This window comes from Pongo pygmaeus, chromosome 14 (genome assembly GCF_028885625.2).
Source record: "Pongo pygmaeus isolate AG05252 chromosome 14, NHGRI_mPonPyg2-v2.0_pri, whole genome shotgun sequence".
Classification (NCBI taxonomy): Eukaryota; Metazoa; Chordata; class Mammalia; order Primates; family Hominidae; genus Pongo; species Pongo pygmaeus.
The window spans coordinates 34,040,965-34,059,495 of NC_072387.2; the positions used below are offsets into that span (position 1 = coordinate 34,040,965).

Sequence of the window (18,531 nt, forward strand, 5' to 3'; positions counted from 1 at the left end):
ATGTAATTCTGGAAGTGCTAGCTCATGCAGACAGGTGAACATTGAAAGTTTATATATTGGGAGGAAAAGGGAAAACTTCTCATTTGTGGGTGATATAATTGTCTACATTGAAAACCTAGGATAGTCAACTGCAATTCAGAGAACTAGTAGGAGCTCAGTGACAATTGGATGTTAACTTACAAAAATCAATGTTTCTACTTACATCCCAACAAGAAACTACTGTAAAATGTAATGGAAATAAGATTCCATTCATAATATAAAAGGCAATAGATAAAATGCCTTACACAGTACTTCATGTATAGTGGTCACTGAAATAATTTTTGAGCAAATAAAACAATTAATAGACATATGCCAGGTCTTATATTTAGAATATTTAGAAGCTTTTAATACATAGGAAGACACACTGTTTTCTTAGATGGGAAGACGGCATTATTTTCCCACTAGTTATAAACGTGCTCTAATCCCAGTAAAAAATTATGTTTTTTTCCCAGAGAGAATAAGAGAATTTTATTAAATACATATCCAGGGCAATTCTGGTTTTCGTTGCTGTTCAGTATTAATGAGAGAGAGATGCACTGCTTTACAGGTGTTGAGAGATTATAAACTTAAAGAATAGACACTGTGTAGAACAGATGTCCGGTTGGGGAATGGGAGCCTGGAGATGGGAGCATCTTCTGTTTATGGGGCCTGAGGTACAGCAGTGAGGGAGGCAGAACACACGCTTCTGGAGGATCTTGCCAGAGTGAGGCAGCAGCACCTGGGTAAAGCGGAAGCACAGGGGAGGCGGAAGCAGAGGGGCAAGTGGAAGCACGTGGTGAAGTGCAAGCACGTAGGGAGGCGGAAGCACGTGGGCAAATGGAAGCACGTGGGCAAGGCCTAGGCTCCTGGGGAGGCAGGGTGTGCGGAGGTACAGGAAGGCTCTTTCCTCTTTTCTCTCCCCATCTCTTGAGCTAAAGCGCAAGAGCTGCATTCCAAGAGAAACCCCAGGGATTAGTGCGCGTCGGGAGAACCAGCTTAGGGATTCCAGATCAGAGCGGTAGGAGGGGGATCTAAAGTCCATATTAAGGACCTCTACCCTGTCCTACAGGGAGCAGTAGGATGACTGGATGTTAGGCGGGGATCTGCTTGTGTGAGCCCTGGTGCCTGCTGAAGGTGTTGTAACTGACACTAATCCCGCCTCACGTTTGCAGCCCACAGCCCCTTGCATTCAGGAGTTCCTCACCCTTCTGGCCGTGTGCCACACGGTTGTTCCTGAGAAGGATGGAGATAACATCATCTACCAGGCCTCCTCCCCAGGTGAGGGCTCTGGCCGGATGCGCCCTGCTGGCCCCTTCTCAGGAGACCTGGGTGTTGCAGTTATTCTTGGAGATGCTGCCGTGTAGTCCGCCCCATAGACTCGGCTGTCTGCTGTTGGCCTCACCCTGTGGCCAGGCTGTGGCTACAGGTGCAAAGCCGTAGAGAGCCCAGGATGGGCTCTCCTGACTCTCATAACCCTTTTTTAACAGCAAAGGGAGGACCCCGGTTATGTTGCATCTTCCAGCAGAGGTGATTGGGCTTGACAAGAGTTCTGAAGAAAGAACAGAGCTGGCTTCTTCCTCATCCTCCCCACCTCATAGATTTTCCACCTGCTGGGGAAGCTGTGCATGGGGGTACTCTTTACCCACTTCCTGGGGCTTGGGAATCCACAGCACAACTAAAATACTGCCTTGCTCAGAGGAGATGTTTGGTGGGAGTCATGGGACTATTACTTAGGTTTATTGGAGAGAACTTGATCCCAAGCGAGAATAGCAGGAATAGAAATCATTCTTGTCCTGGTGAATTAGCATAGATCCAAGCCTCCCATCTAACAGGAGTGCTCATTTCAGAACCCTAGTGGTAGGAAAAGCAAGTGCTTCTCTATCCCGAGTCTTTACTACTGTGCAGATAACACCAGGCCTCCTTCAGTAGAGCGGATTTTGTTAACTTGAAAAGTGACGCTGAACAGAATTCTGTCATTACCAGTGATATGTCAATGTTTCACCAACTCCCACTTGACAGATGAAGCTGCTTTGGTGAAGGGAGCTAAAAAGCTGGGCTTTGTCTTCACAGCCAGAACACCATTCTCAGTCATCATAGAAGCGGTGAGTAACATGCGTGTGCACATTTCAGATCACCTGCTTTTGTGAAGATTGTGCGTGTGAAATGGCATGTCTATTGTAAATATGATAGCTAAATTTCTCTTTCAGTGAAAAATTAGACCTGTGAAAAACTGGAGTTAATATGATTATATTAGCTTGTTCGAGTTATTTTGCATTGCAGTATTGTTTTGCCCTTAAAGATGCTTTTCCACATGTCTTTCATACACTGATGTGAAATTATTTGTAGCAAAGAACTTCACAAATCTACTCTTTGTTCTATAATAATTGGGAAAATAACTTAGCAGCCCACTTTTCTTTGAGGGCAGGTTCTACATCTCTTTACAGCCTTAGAGCCTAAGACTTCTTACTTAATGAAGCCTCACAGTTCACTGGGCTTCAGTCTCTTCAGCTGGGAGAGGAGTCAGAGTTAAGATCTCTCTCTCTCTTTTTTTTTTTTTTTTTTTTTTTTGAGACAGGGTCTCACTCTGTTGCCCAGGCTAGAGTGCAGTGGTGCAATCTTGGCTCACTGCAACCTCGCCTTCCTGGTTCAAGCAATTCTCCTGCCTCAGCCTCCCAAGTAGCTGGGACTGCTACAGGCACATGCCACCACACCTGACTAATTTTTGTATTTTTAGTAGAGACGAGGTTTTGCCATGTTGGTCAGGCTGGTCTCAAATTCCTGACCTCAAGTGATCCACCCGCCTTGGCCTCCCAAAGTGCTGGGATTAGAGGCATGAGCCACTGTGCCCGGCTTTGATCTCTTTTATCTATATGAGGGATCCCCCCCTGCAACTGGAGTCAAGGGGTTTACATGTTTTCTGATTTTTTCCGAGTTTCCCTACCTACAGGCCGAAGGGAAAAATTTAGTGATAGGAAAATAATTATATCAAATAGGAGATCAAATACAGACCCTTGGAATGGGCAACAGGGGAAAATGATGTTTACGACTGGTGAGGCAGTGGTGTTTTTCATGATGACCAGTTAGAAGGGCTGTTTTATTGTTGTCTGGATTGATGATAAAGGTCTGGGGCTAGTCCCTGCCATCCCTTGCCTTTCCCTACTCCTCCATTTGGGGAAGACTCAGGGATTATAGTTTTTAGCTTTATGGATGCATCCTTAAATCCATAGACCTTTAATGCATTTGAAATTCACTTCCAAATGATATAATAACTTCATATTGTTCCTGACTTGGGAGTGCTGCAGTAAGATTTTTCTTTTAGTTATATGCAAAACCTATAAAATATCTTATCTTATACAAAGTACCCATTTATTGGCATCTTCAGTTTCTTATGGAGTACAGAGATGAGATCATGTGGTCATGTTTACTTTTACTATGCTTATTTTAGTCAACAGAGGGAATTTAGCTTAGGGAAATGTACCATCATTAAAAGTGGAATGAAGTACTGATTGAATATAGAATTTCCCGTACAGAAGCTTTTTTAAAAATGAGGTCTTTTTCCCCACTTCAGTTGGAGGAGAATTTTAATCTGAACTATAGGATTTTCAGTCGTGTGGGTGCTGCCGCATGTCTCTGCATTGCAAAAATGGAGGTTGGGGGTTGGGGGGCTTGGATTGTAAGTGAGAGAGACAGAAGAGAACAGGCGCTTCCACTTCACTCACAATGCCAGATAAATGTGGAACCTAGAGAGCCTATTGGTGTTGTCCTCCTGGTGTTATATGCTGCATTGACACCTCTTTGTTACCTCATTAAAGTTTTAAGGTCATATTTCTGGGGTCACAAAAGACTGCCTGATTAGTTAGGACTGGTAAATAACAATAATAAAAAGAATCCTATTCAACCATTCATCAAACCACCAGTTCTCAAATTATAGGTTTTGCATATAAGTAAAAGAAAAAACTTACTGCAGTACTACCAAGTCAGGAACAAATTCTCAAATTCCTACATATTTACGTGAAGTGTCCTCGCCAATAGTCAGAACAGCCACATCCATGGGCTGCATGTGGACGTGGCTGATATAACTATGAGAGAGGGGGTGGCTCCTGGGAGTGGCAGCCCTGCTGCTGGGCGGTGGTAGTAGGACTGGGTGTCTTCTGAATGGGGATATGATGGAAAGTTAGGACAGGCTGTGGAGAAAGGGAACTCGGAACTCATGGATCCAGAGAGGTGAATAAAGATTGATGAAGGCTGGATGAAGTGGATCATTAGTTGTTTTGTAGGATGCAAAGAGGAGTGGAGAGTTGTGGGTGTGAATGAAGATAATGATTCGGTCATATACTTGGTAATTTGAATGTGTTACTTCATTGATTACTTCTCTGAGCCCTAAGAGACGAGTGCTTTTGCCATGCATAAGAAAGTCACACACTTAGAGGCAGAAACTGGATTCAAACTCACATGTATTGGGTGCCAAAGGCCACGTTCTTTCCACTGTGAAGTGTTGGGGAAATGGAAAGATTAGATTAAAAATCTGAAAATAGCATGCGCACCATCTGGAATTTTTAGTTGGAAAAAATTGTGACTATTGACATTCTAACTTGAAAGAACCCAAAGAAAAAGAGCGTTTGATCGATTGCTGTGAGACCAGGTACAGATTCACCATCTCTTATCTGCAAATTCGAAACCCAAATGCCTTTGAATTCCAAAAGATTTTTCCTAAATTTGGTGAATAGTTATTTGGCAGCCAAACCTAATCAGAACTGACATGAAGCTGTTTACGATCTTTATGAATCTCATTTCCTGATATGCATACATTTTACTGTAGAAAGCGGATGGGTTGTGTATCAGCATGTTACCCCAGACCCTGCTGGGGACATTATGGTAGATGGTCTAGAATATGTGTATATAATTTGTAAAATCCTGAATTCAGAAGCATAAGTGGGCCAAAGGTTTCTGATGGACCTGTGCAGCTGGTGTCCTTTAGCTCCATCTCTTGGAAGTGCCTACACCAGCCAACTGTTAGCACTGAAGAAACATGAGAAGCTTCCACCAGAAGAGGGAGCTCTGACCCCACCAGACTTGTGAGAAAACAGTACATGTTGCAAAGGGCTAGAAGGTGGGAAGTGAGAGAGAGAGCATACGTCTGTTTATGCTTGGGAGACAATTGCTTTGAGATTTTAATACTTTGCACCTCGGGTAAGAGCCTATTTTTCTTCCTTTAGATGGGACAGGAACAAACATTTGGAATCCTTAATGTCCTGGAATTTTCTAGGTATGTTTCTCTTTCATACATTTGAAATAAAATAATTATATTTATTTACCAACTTCATCAGAGTGTTTACATGATTGTATGGTATGATTCAATATATTACTTAAGTATTAAATATAATAAATGTATTTCCATAAACTCTTTTCTCCTTGGAATTTGTGACTTTCATTAAAGAAAGTGAAGTAGGTTATTTTTCTTTGTTTTATTCAAGAGAAATGCTCTACTTCCATGTCCTCCTTTTTCTTTAGATTTCCAGAGCCTGATGTTCTTGCATCAGCAGCTGCAGACATGTCTGAATAGTTTGGAGCATGTGATGGGGGCATTATTTTCATTGGCGTTTCCCAAGTCCCATGAGGTCATTCCTCTTGCTCCATCTGAGCACTCCTCTGGAGATCTGAGAAACTGACAAATGATGACAGATGAGATCAGTTCATCCCATTAGAGGCTGGGTCCATGTAGGGAAGTTTTCCCGGACTTATTCAGAAGCATTCTTCCCCAGTACAATTTTAAAAAGTTAGACCCAGGAATATTTGTTGGACTTTTTTGTTCAAGTAGAACATTCATAGTTTGTTATAAGGAAACATATCTTTTTTGTTTCTTTGCCTCTTTTTAACATGGAATTGTCAGTACTAAAGCAAAGTTCTGTTGCTATCTCAAAGGCATCTTTTCCTATTATTAAAATTAGGTGGATTTTTGAATAACCTTTGTTAAACAATTCACACATTGTTTGCTCTGTCTGCTTTATAAACTATTTTTAATAAGGATTAATTTTTTATCTTTGTGTAGGAAATACTCTCCAGCCCTAGTCTTTAGTTTTAGGATTGCAGGCTTCAACTTGGAACCATGGGGAGGGGGGGAGGGATGGCTGATGATGCTGGTGGCTCATGTAGGAAGTGGTGACAGTGTCCATGCTTGTGGAGGTGAGCGATGTGCTAGGCATCTCTTCAAACTGTGTGCCTCATCTTTTATTGGAAACTGTGCAGTGCCCTGTGATTACATTAACTGGGACCAGCAGTTATTGGACAGGCAAGGAGGAGGAAAAAAGGGAGTTAGATAAAAACAGGTGAATATGGATAGAGACACAAGGATGTATTAAAATGTATATATGGGAGAATAAGAAGGAACAGAAAGATAATTTCTGGTTATAGTGGTGAATCTATTTCTTTTTCATGGACTCATCTCGTTCCCAGTGCCACTTAATCTTGATAATACTCCCTCGAAGTAGTTGCTTTACACATTGAGAAACTGAAACACGGGTTTCAAGAACTGCTAGGAGTGCCTACCTCTAAGATAGTTGAGAGAGAATGCAAATCCAGGTCAGCTAGAGCACTGTAGGTTAGGATGTGGGAATTTACCCAGAGCTGAAGAGAGACTCTCCCCCACTCTTAGAGACTTATAGTCCATTGGGAACCACCACACTGAAAGGCCACAGAGATGGGTGGTCTAGGGCCGTCTGTAGTTGGAATGTGCTTCAGGAGGATGAAATGTTGGCAAAGGAGGATCAGAATGTGTAGAAGAGAATGGTGAGTCCCGTGTGTGCTCGAAGCCTGGTGGTGGTGCATGGGAGGGTTGGTGGGAGATGAGGTGAGGCTGCACAGGTGGACGGAGAGCAGTAAGAAGAATTCATAGGCGGTGGAGACTCACTGAGAGCTTGGTGGGTGAGGATGGGCCATGAGGAAAGACGTGTGAGGAAGTGTAGATGCTGCGGTGAGGGGAGAGAGAGTTCCTTGGTGCTGAATTGGGAATGTTCTGTGGATTTGTGATTTCTTTCTACTCCAGTTAAAAGATGACACAGGGAGGAGCTTCCGAGTTAAGTGGATCTATACTGAGTCTCCCACTTTCCTACCTGCTGGGCAAGTTACTTGATAGCTTAGAGGTGGAAAATAAAGAATATTTTTAGGGAGTAGAGTCAGAAGTCAATCAGATGTGGACTGTCGGTGCTGGAATTCTCCTTTTCTGTTTTTCCTACTGCAAGTAGCGGTCCTAGTCCATTTTCATGGCAGGGAAAGAAACAGGCTTATGTTCATTAGATGTAAATAAAAAAAGTAGGAGATACACAGTTAGGTCCTACTTTGAAGAAAAAGGCAGCGAAAGATAGACCTTAGTCATTTTTAGGAACCCCAGACCCCCTTTTATTTTGATTGGTGTTCAGCTGTGGGATGTGCGTCCTATAAACAGACCAATGATGACTTTTTTTTTTTTTTTCACTCTCCCAGTGACAGAAAAAGAATGTCTGTAATTGTTCGAACTCCTTCAGGACGACTTCGGCTCTACTGTAAAGGGGCTGTAAGTACCGGAGAAACGTTGTGCATAGCAGAGTTCTTGGCAGCTTTGTTAATCTGCTGCTTTTCCTAACTGCTTTCCTCATCATTCCCTGATTGTTTGTCCAGAGTTGAAAGACTCTTTCAGGTAGGCTGTGAAGTTGACTTAGTAGTAAAAGCCCACTGAAGATAATGGTGGTTCAGGGCAGTGTGGCAAAGATGGTCAGTGAAAAGCTTACTGAAATCATTGGTTTCAGAAACAGTGACTCCATGTGTCATGCAAAATCCTTGAATGTGAATTCTTATTCCAGTTTTACCAGCATTGTGTTTTGACTTTGGGAAGATAAAGTAATTTGTGTTGACCTATGATAATCTTAAGTACTCTGATATATATTGGTTCTCTAGCACCTCTTCTTCTCAATTGTTATGTTTTTTTTTCATACATTATAGAGAGACGTGTTGTAGGTACAAAGGCAATGTCCATGTGTAGCTGCATTATTACTGCCCCTTTTAGTCAGTTTCCTAGGTCAGGCTTTTTGTCCTGTATACCTTCTAGTAACCAAATCTAAATGGTTTATCTCAAAGGAAAGATGTTATTGCTTATGAGTCTTACTTATAAAACTAGATCCTGTTAAATCGTAGTCTTATGTATTGAGGGAAAGAATTATTAAACTTATTTTATTTGACTACGTCAAGAATACAGAGCTCTCCTAGGATTAATTAGTGGTTGACAATATTACTAATCTTTACCAGTTGTGGCAAGAAGGGTGGCTTTATTTGAGTACATGATGACTAGAGCTTTTTACAAATGAAGGAATGCATGGGAATTCTAAAGCCATTATATTTGGACTCGCTAAAGAATTCTGTGTTTATGGTAAAATGACTTGAATTAAGCTCATCTAGGTTTTGTTTTCATATGATATATTTTTAAAACTTTTTGTTTATTCATTTGCTATTGTGTTCTAAGTACCACATCGAGTACAATGGGTGTCAGTGTGAGGTGGTAGAGAGAGGAGGGCTGTCAGTATAGAAGAGGTACATACGAAAATGCTGCAAAGGTGTATTGTATTTTTATAGGATTTAATTCTCTCCAAAACCAAACTCAGTTTAAAAAAATTTTTGTAGCAGCCTAAAACTATGCAATTTGTAACATATTTGATGGATTATCTGTGGGATCTGGTCCCCCAACCCTTCTTGTCAGTCATGGAAATAGTTGTAGGCAGATGAGCTGTGCATCTGTGTGTTTCTCGGCAGAACTGAGTTCAGTGCCCAGTGGGTTGTGCGCTCTGTGCTTAGGAGCTCCTCCCGTGTTGGGAGGCAGGGTTGTACTTGAGTAATTTGGGATGTGCATTTTACCCTTTCCCCTTCTGCGCAAACGCCTGATAAACTTTGGGATATGAGTTTTGCAAATTTTGGTGAATATAGGCCCCCATGTGTTCCGATGATTCTCCTGTATTTCTGGTTCTCCCCAGCATATTTTTGTTTGGCTTTTAAGATACAGATTTTGGTTTTGTTGGACACATTCATACCCAATTTGTTTTCCAAAGCTCATGCCTGAGCCCAGCCAAATGCTAAATTCCTACTTACCCACTCGGGTATTCTCATGCATGTTAGATAAACAGAAACAAAGCCGTGCTTAGCATGCTGGCTGGAAGGTTTACTGAAGGCTTTGCCAGTCACAATGTTTCCCTATTTTATAGGATAATGTGATTTTTGAGAGACTTTCAAAAGACTCAAAATATATGGAGGAAACATTATGCCATCTGGAATACTTTGCCACGGAAGGTAAGTGGAATTTGGAAATGCTGTTTTTGGCCATTGGAGCTGTACTTTCAAGCATGTTGTCTTGATTTCCAGGAGCACATTCTTCCATTGCCTGCCCCATCCCCTCCTGTGCCCATGGCAGTGACAAGATGCATAGCCAAATCCAAACTCAGTTACCTGTAGATGCCTCTGTCACTCATCAGCAGTGATGCAGAGGGAGAGGCAGGCCAACGCACAACGTGTAGAATCACCTTTAGTTACTAGTCCCTTTCTCAGAAAACTCATATGGTTATTTTCCTGTCCCTCTCTTGGTGTCCTTATGTCACTGGCTTATCCATAACTTAAGGAAATAATAATTCATGGAACACATAGTGAGCAGGAAAGGAGTTCTCTGGAAGGCTGTAAACAACACTGATGTCAGGTGTTCCTGCTAGCGAATGTCATGATAGCTGGAGCCACACTCAAGTGCTGACTGCTGCTTTCTGGCCTCTGGCTCTGCATGTATGCACATATGAGCACACGCTCACACACACGCATGGGTGTGACTGCCTGAAAGCCTGGATCTTTCATGGGATAGCACATGGGGCCTTTCCTTGCTGTCTTGAAACACACTTCCCACCTCCTCTGCTTGCTGAAACCTGCCTACTGTGCATGGATCATTCACAGCTCCTGAACCTCTCTGCCATGGAGAATTCACTCTTCTGACTTCTCATGCACTCTCAGCCTTACAGAAGAGGCAGTTTATGTTAGAATACAGGAGAGCTGTTTTTAAATGTCCCTTGGTAGGTGTGGGAGTGTTGAATTACAGTGACCTAAAGCACAGAGTCTCTTCAATTTTTTGGGGCATGCTGATGGAAAAGGGAGCACAGGCTGTCCCCTAGGAGGTCACGTGTTCTGCCTGCCTCCATTCACCAGTGGCTGTCTTGCAGGCTTGCGGACTCTCTGTGTGGCTTATGCTGATCTCTCTGAGAATGAGTATGAGGAGTGGCTGAAAGTCTATCAGGAAGCCAGCACCATATTGAAGGACAGAGCTCAACGGTTGGAAGAGTGTTACGAGATCATTGAGAAGGTAACCACACACAATACAGTCTTTACAGCTCCATGAAGGACTTAACCACCTATTTCACAATTCCTTTGAACAGGAATCATTTTACTATGTAGGGATGTTCTCTTTTCTTGTGTCTTAATGAACCATTAGCTCTGAATCATTTTCTTTGCTTTAAGAAGCACTTAATTTTCATGGTCTTTCTGAAAGCTCTAGCCACCTCAGCTAAACATAATGATAGCTTAAGAAATATCAGGTCAAAAACAGCATCAGCGATTTTCTGGGTTTGCTTAAGATTAGGCTTAATGAGATTAACTCACGCTGTTGAGTTACAGGAGCAATCAGAATGCTGTGGAGGCTGGTTAGATGTTGTACATGCTAAGCTTTCTCGCACTAACTTATTCTAATGATATTTAAGCTTTGCTGTTGCTACTCCACATTGCCTACTTTGATTTTGTTGTTGTTGTTATTCTTTTCAGTTTATCCTAAGGCTTTAGCTCACTTTCAATTTATTGGTTTCCTTCAAGTGTGGGAGCTGGGTTTCAGCTTTTTCTGTCTCATGTTGGCAGCCATAGGGCCATCCAATTTCTAGTTTCTATAACTTTTTTTTTTTTAATATAGAGACAGGGTTTCCCTCTGTTACCCAGGACCCAGGCTAGAATGTAATGTAATGGTGCAGCCATAGCTCACTGCAGCCTCAAACTCCTGGGTTCAAACTAACCTCCTACTTCAGCCTTCCGAGTAGCTGGGACTACAGTCCCATGCTACCGTGACTGGCTAAGTTTCATATTTTTTGTAGAGATGCGGTCTTGCTATGTTGCCCAGGCTGGTCTCAAACTCCTGGGCTCAAGCAGTCCTCATGCCTTGGCCTCCCAAATCCCAAAGTACTGGGATTACAGGTGTGAGCCACCATGTCTGGCCCAGTTTCCATAACTTTGAAACCATCACTTATTTACTTTTTTCATTCCTTTGTTGGTTTAAAAAAATTCTCCTCTGCTTTTTTATACTCAGCTTTTGTTTAAGTTTTATAGTCAGTTATTTATATTCAGTCATTTTAATGTACTGAATTAAAATGAACTGAATAAAACTGAATTCAGGTGTTTATTTGCCCTGTTTTTCTGGAAATAGCCGAAATTATTTTTAGAATTAGAAAAAGATGATTAAATAGGTGATGTGCCTGTGGTGGATGCTCAAGAGTTGGATCTTCCCACAGTCTGTGACCAAGTAGAGGTGCTATGTCCTGGAGAGACTTGGGGTGTGAGTATGTGGAGCAGGCCGTTTGTACAGTCTCTGGAATTTGCCCGACCAGCAGGCACAGCACGGGCAGCTGGAGGGAACCACACATCCACACCCATCCTCAGTGTGAGCTGAGCTGCCCTGGGCCTTTAAGAGGACCAAAAGGGGCAAGATTTTATAGCTACCCTCAATCTTAAGATACTTGGATTTTTTTTCTCTCACTGTTAAATCCTTAGCACCACAGGTCTCTTACTCTTATTTTGCCAGGTAAGCGTATCATCTAGAATTAGTTCTCCTCCTTTGTTAAATGTGACATAATGTGCTACTCATTAGTGGACTGAGAGGGAGGCCTCAGGTACTGTTAGTGTCCTCGGGATAACCTGCCCATCTGCTCTGCTGTCAGATTGCTTCTATTCTAACAAGCCCCTGTATCAAGAAATCAGTGATGAGTACTGGGCTGCCTGTGTGTGTAGAGTGAGTCTACCATTGCAAGGCATTTGGAAATGCCATCCATCCAGATGCCATCTGCAGAAGCAAGTATAAAATAGAGGAAATAGAACAACTGTCTCATAACAGTTTGATTGCCTTTCTTTGTCAGAATTTGTTAGTGCTGTTCTTAAGTATGTGCCAGTCTTTAACAGAGGATATTTTTTCAATCTAGAATTTGCTGCTACTTGGAGCCACAGCCATAGAAGATCGTCTTCAAGCAGGAGTTCCAGAAACCATCGCAACTCTGTTGAAGGCAGAAATTAAAATATGGGTGTTGACAGGAGACAAACAAGAAACTGCGATTAATATAGGTAATTATTTTTACAAATAATTTCCTGATGCTGGCTTTTGTATTTGTTTTTCAAGTATCTTGTAAATGTGTCTAAATGTTTCTCAAATTCATTGACAGATGATGTTTTATAGGACTCTTCATTCACAAGCCTAAGGAAAATTGACCCAAATCAGATGAAGATGCCCTCATGCCTGTTACAAACATTAAAACTATCATGGTTCCTGGAAAAGAATTAGACACACTTACATAGGGCATAGAATTCAAGATTTGACAGCTTTGATTTTCTTGTTGCTTTCTTCACAAAATTTTAGTCTGAGACTAAGAGAGCATGTTTTCATTAGGTTTAAATATGCGTTATTATTTTATGTAATTATAACCATCTTAATGGTTTTGCCCATTAATGGGTTTTCCTAAGAGCCTTGAGTCTTTCCCTTCCCAGCTTGGTTGACAACTTCCTTGCTTACAGAGTGTCACAGAGATGAAAATTGAAGAAAAGGAATTTAAGTCAGGATAACTCTGCCGTTGTTAAAGGAGCACGTTTTAAGTTTGAAAAGGAGTATAAGCTACTCATTTAAAAAAATCTAATCTTGATTGTTTGAAATATTTAAACATTATCTGGTACTTTGATCAGCATTATGGTATAACAAGACCTGGTGCATATGTGGTAAAATGAACACATAAGGACTGCATAACTTAGAATAGCTTGCTAGAAGTAGACTCTATTTCTATATCTGTTTCTATGTCTGTGCTCTGTGTTTTAGGAAGAAACCTACTAGAGCCTCTGTATTTAAGTGACTGTGGTCCTCTTCAGAGTAGTCTTCTTGGAATATTCTCAACATAATCCAATGGTGTCCCTTTCCTGAAAACCTTATCTTTGAATCAGCTTTGTCTCTCATGTAACCTCAGTTGTAAATAATACCTGCCTTCTTGGATAAATTTGATTTAAAAAAATAGACAAAAGCCATGTAATCATTTATTGTCAGGGATATAGCTAATTAAATGGAAGTTGGGCTCCCAAACAACTGAAGTTAAGCTCACAAGAGAGTGACATAGGATTCCTAAACAGTCCCTGAAGAATCAGCCATATACTTTGTCCCTGGATTTGTGCTGGTTGTCACTCAGATGCATGGTTTTGGAGAAGAATATGATAGTATTTTAGTGCAGAATCATCACTGCTACTAGAAAATACAAACCCAAGCTTACAGCCCTTTGATTATGTGTCAATAGCATTTTTACAAATGAAGAATAACACATTTGCTTTTTATATACCATATTTCTGTATAAGTATATACATTGACCCTTTATGTGTTATTTTTCATATAAGTTTGGCCTAAAACACCTGCTCTGGATCTGTGGCCCCTGTTGTTTGCATGCTAAGTTGACTGTTACCCTGAAATACTTACCTAAAATTTAGGTGATATGCTTTCCACCCTATTAGAGCAATGTGAAAAAAGTGGATAACCCCTCAAGTTAAAATTGAGCTGTAAAGTGGTAACCTTTCTTAGTTTTCCAGATCTTGAGCATTCCCGCTGGCCTAATAACCTATGTGTGTCGCTGGCCCTAGACTGAACTACCTTCAGTGTGTTCTTGGATGTGCCCTGGCTGGAAAAGCACCACAGCTCCCTCTCACTGCCTCTCATCCACACCACCCGGCCCCTGGGAGCACACGCAGCCCTTTTTTTTGCGTGTTCATTTTGTTATACCTGAGCCTATCTAGCTAAGTTTGGGATAAACACAAGAGAAAGCAAAGAGCTGAAAATCAGCCCAGAAAACACAAATGGATTATTACTCAAAACTGAAAGTTTTACTTGTATGTGATGAGGCTGCTCAGAGCCTTATGAGATAATTGATACCAGACCAAACAATTTTTTAAAAATAACGATTGTATTATTTTGTACTTTTTTTCTAAGTGGGTGTAGTAACGTGTAGTGCTCGTGCCAGAACCGCTCACATCATTTGCTATCTCTTAACTGATCTTTCTTAGCAAGTATTCTCCAAGACCGCTAGAAGATGATGCTTTATAAGCTGAGGACTTTTTGTCAAAGTCTTATGTTTATCCTGGAGGCTTTCTCTATTCACATTTTATCTAGTGTATCAGTCAGATTCAAACATATCTTGGGTGTTACTAAGTAAGCTCCTAACAGCTAGAGAATTGATTTCTTTGAGAGAGCTATGTCTGAATTGTTTCTTCACTTCACCTTTGGAACTCAAGCTTGTAGCTCTGGGTGACGCCGAGAATTTAAATGTCGTTTTATGATTAAGGTATCTGTCAAGCCTACAAATGATGCAGAAGGCTCAGGAAAGCATATACGTCCGGACATTTTACTAGACTTATCAGTGTCAGACCACAGGCGGCAGCTGTCAGCAGCATGAGGTCATGCTCTAGATACAGAGTGGATTTCTAAGCCTGTTTTCTAGTCATATAGCCCTCATACCCCTGGTAGTATGAACCATTATGGACCTGTCTCCCATAATACTTTACATTTTCATGCATCCTGTGTGGATTTTAAGGTATCCAGAAGATATTTGGGAAGATCAAGTATCTAGCAGTTCTCCTTCTAGATGAAAAAAGGGAAACAGAGCAAGTTAATGGAGTGTCTGGCAAGTGCCAGGCACTATACTAGGAGTTTTTTCTGAAAACTCTTTTTTAAATATTTACATATGAACATTCTTATAGCTCGAGGAGGAAATTCTACATTTCCCAGGGCTATACCCTACTTAATGACCAAACTGGTACTAGGTCTCAGGGCTCTTGACTTCTGGTGTGGGGCTTATTTAGAGGGATTCACATAGCTTTTGCAAAAAATGCTTTCTGAAATTTGATTTAGAAGACCACGGAGAATGGTACTATATTTCATCCATTCTAAGGTGCACATTGTTTTTACATTTTAATGTCTCTGAAATGGGGATGTCTTATGGTTGTTGACTCTTAGCTTTTAATTGGCAGCATTATCTTAGTGGTATGTACCATAAGAGTTCATCTTTAGATTTGGTGACATTAATTATCTTTGGTTTTTGGGGGTGTTGGCTCTTTTTAGAGTTTGTTTTTTTAAAATATATATATATCTATCTCATAGTTTGAGAATTTATTTTTAAAGTTTAACTTTTTGTTCATACCTTAGGAAAAAAAACACACTTAGTCAAATCAGGTTCCAGGACATATGTCTCCTGTGAGCCAGTGAATTTTATGTAGATAGACCATCATCTTGTGTATAGGTTTTAGTAGTTTGAAATTGGCATGTTGCCAGAATCCTGCAACACTGTGCTTGAGTTTATGCTAACTAGCTGTGTTTTGAGGAGTTGGCGATTTTCTCTTTTAGCTTAAAAATTTGGCATTAGCTGGTCTAAAGTGAAATTTCAGATGTAGCCCTTGTGAATTTCGTAGTGGTCATTTCCTTATTACCACTGGATAAAATATCTATTAAATAGTTATGCAATAGATGTGGAGTTTTCAGAGTCTGTAATTTTTTTTAATGGATGTAGGATGAGTGAGAACAAAATCCTAGTGTGTATTCCATTTTAAAGTAATTAAGTCGGCATTAGCTTTCCTCTTAAACCATTTCTGAATTGAAATTTCAAGTCTTTCCCCCACCCTCCCTGCATTTTGTTACCCATCATTTGATACTTTTTAAACCATTTCTTATGGTCTTAGAGGTTTATTTTTTAAATTTTAATGCATTTTATTGTGTATAAGTTAAACAATATGATGTTATGAGATACATATAGATTATCTTTGAAGTTTAATTTTAGGAAGTGACTCAATAAGTTACTTGCCCCTCCTGTAATTGCCTGTACATTTTCTTGTTCATTAAAAGGAAGGCGAGTTGCCATTCTCAGGTGAAGCTGGGCTGTGAGGGTGACAACACTGGTAATGTTAATCTTACTGTTGTTTTTCACGGAAGATTCAGTCCTGTATTTCTTGATTACCTGCAGCTAACATTGCCAGGTGCTCCACTATAAGCTTGGGCAACTTACATTCCACACTTGGGGCACGAGTTAATTATGAGACAAATCAGAGAATGAAACAGATTAGGAAGTACCAATTGTGCAGTGTAGATGTTAATCATGACTGGCTTTTGTAATAGTTACTAGTAAATGTTATCTATTATGTGCCAGATACTGCACTAAGTCCTTTACATATGTTTTATATTTAATTCCCTTGGAGAATTTAAAAGGCATTATCCCCCTTTAAAGATAAAACTGAGGCACAGAGAGATGAAGTAACTTAGCCTAGGTCACACAGATGTGAGAAAGCTGAAAATCTGAGCACTTAACCACAACACACAATGTTCATTTCTCAGACGGAACAATATGAGTTGTAAAGGACCAGGGAAGTCTTACTGGATGAGAGGGGTTTAAAACTTGAGCCTTCAGAATTTTTTTAGAACAAAAATGACTGAGAATAGAATGGGTCAGGATGTCCCAACTTGGGGAGAAGCCGTGAGGTGAGGCTGAGGCAGCATGTTCTTCTGTGTGGCGAGGGTTCCTGAGAAGGGCCTGAAGGGTCTCAAGGGAGAGGTGCCCAGGCGTGTGCTCCACGGACGAGGCCTCAGCTCCCTGCTTCTCTGGATGATGAGGGGCTCTGGACGGGCCCACTTTGATCCCACCTGGGATAGCCTAAAAGACCATCTTTTGTCATGCATTCTTGTTGTCTGCCAGTGTTTTTCATACAGGCAAACACTGACTGACCAGATTCTCTGTAAAGCTATTGAGAACCAGTAACATGCTCACTGCGGGTTGGTACCACGTTGAATCCTGTGATGGGTAGCTTGGTGGATGTGATCTCAGGATATATGATGTGGAAGGATACATTGTTCCTGACTTTTTAAAAAATGTCTCCAGAGAAATCTGGGTTTGATATCAAAACCAGTGTTCTCCTTTTTGAAGGAAAAAACAGGTTGAGAGAGCTGAGAGATTTGGTTTAGTAATATTTTCTAGTGTGAAGCATTATCTTGTTGTATTAAAGTCAAGTCCTGCTGTAAGTACTATAGACTATGTAATATTTTGGTTTCTTTGAATGTTGATTATACTCAGGTAGTAGAAAGATTAAACCCTTTTGTAGTATACTGTTAATTTCAACTATAGTAAAAAATGAAATCCCAGAGGTTCTCCTCTCAGTCATTTTATGGCCGTCTTGTTAGATTGCGAGATTAAAGAAGCAGACCTCAATTTACAAGTGTGGATTGACATTCTATACCTGGCTCTTCTCCAAGAGTTGATCTCATTTTATCCAAAAACATTAGAAATCAAGCACACCAAATGTGGATTGACACAATTTAATTTGCTACATTAGTTAAGCCACAGTTAACTGGGTTAAACTTCCCTGGTCTGTCTAGCGCGAGTGCTCCGACTGATAATTCTCTAAACAAAATCTCACTTCCGTATCCAAACTAAAAATAGCAACAACAAAACCCTTAACCTGTTTCTTCTCAGAAGCCTTTAGTTTTGTATATTTAAATTCATGAAAGTGTCAGTAGTTTTTTGGTTTTTTTTTCTCTCCCCCTGCCATGGGTAGAAAAAAAAGACTGAGTTTTTCCATAATATCTTTGTGTAGCTTCAGTTGTCAAATGGCATTTTGCTTAAATTGAAAAATATAAAATAAAGCAGCAAGCGAGGGCTTAAAAATTACAGCCAGCTTCTGCAGCTGTTTTTCAAATAAAAAACTACCAGTAAATCCTTTTGCATTAGTTACACTAAATTTGTAACAGTCTATATTGCATGAAGTTGCTGGAAGTCTCTGGGGATGAAGAAAGAATAAATCTAACATAGAGGGAAACGATTAAAGTTGCAATATCCCTCTTTGCAAGTGAAAAGAAAATGTAGACCTCCCTTCTGGACCTAATCTAATAACTTATAGGAAGGAAGAATGCATTTGTAAAATTTTAATGGGAAACAAAGAGTTTGATTATTCTAGTCCTACCAGGCAGAGCTTTTAATGGCATTTTGAGAGGGTCTCACTTTTATCCATCACTGTTGTTAAAATACAGACTTGAACTAGTTTGTAAATGTATAGAAAATTGCTTCTTGTTCCCCCCTCCTTTTTTCTTGTTTTAGAGATTTAACAGGTATTTGCCCATGTGGTATTGTGATTTAAAATTATTCAGTTTGTTTTGGCTTTAAAAACAATATGTGTCCGTGTTAACAAGAGAAATAATCTGATTCC

General features: G+C 40.5%; 1 protein-coding gene across 9 annotated transcripts in view; it reads left to right on the forward strand.

The window, feature by feature from the left end:
- The window catches only part of ATP8A2 (ATPase phospholipid transporting 8A2), a 660,817-nt gene that overhangs the window by 200,141 nt on the left and 442,145 nt on the right, over positions 1-18,531 (forward strand). For all 9 annotated transcript variants that reach the window (XM_054446069.2, XM_054446071.2, XM_063650657.1 and 6 more), the window contains 7 exons: positions 1,191-1,296; positions 2,038-2,120; positions 5,235-5,284; positions 7,498-7,567; positions 9,243-9,327; positions 10,236-10,375; positions 12,249-12,387. In XM_054446069.2, the coding sequence (XP_054302044.1) occupies positions 1,191-1,296; positions 2,038-2,120; positions 5,235-5,284; positions 7,498-7,567; positions 9,243-9,327; positions 10,236-10,375; positions 12,249-12,387 (673 nt within the window). The remainder of the gene's footprint in view (positions 1-1,190; positions 1,297-2,037; positions 2,121-5,234; positions 5,285-7,497; positions 7,568-9,242; positions 9,328-10,235; positions 10,376-12,248; positions 12,388-18,531) is intronic.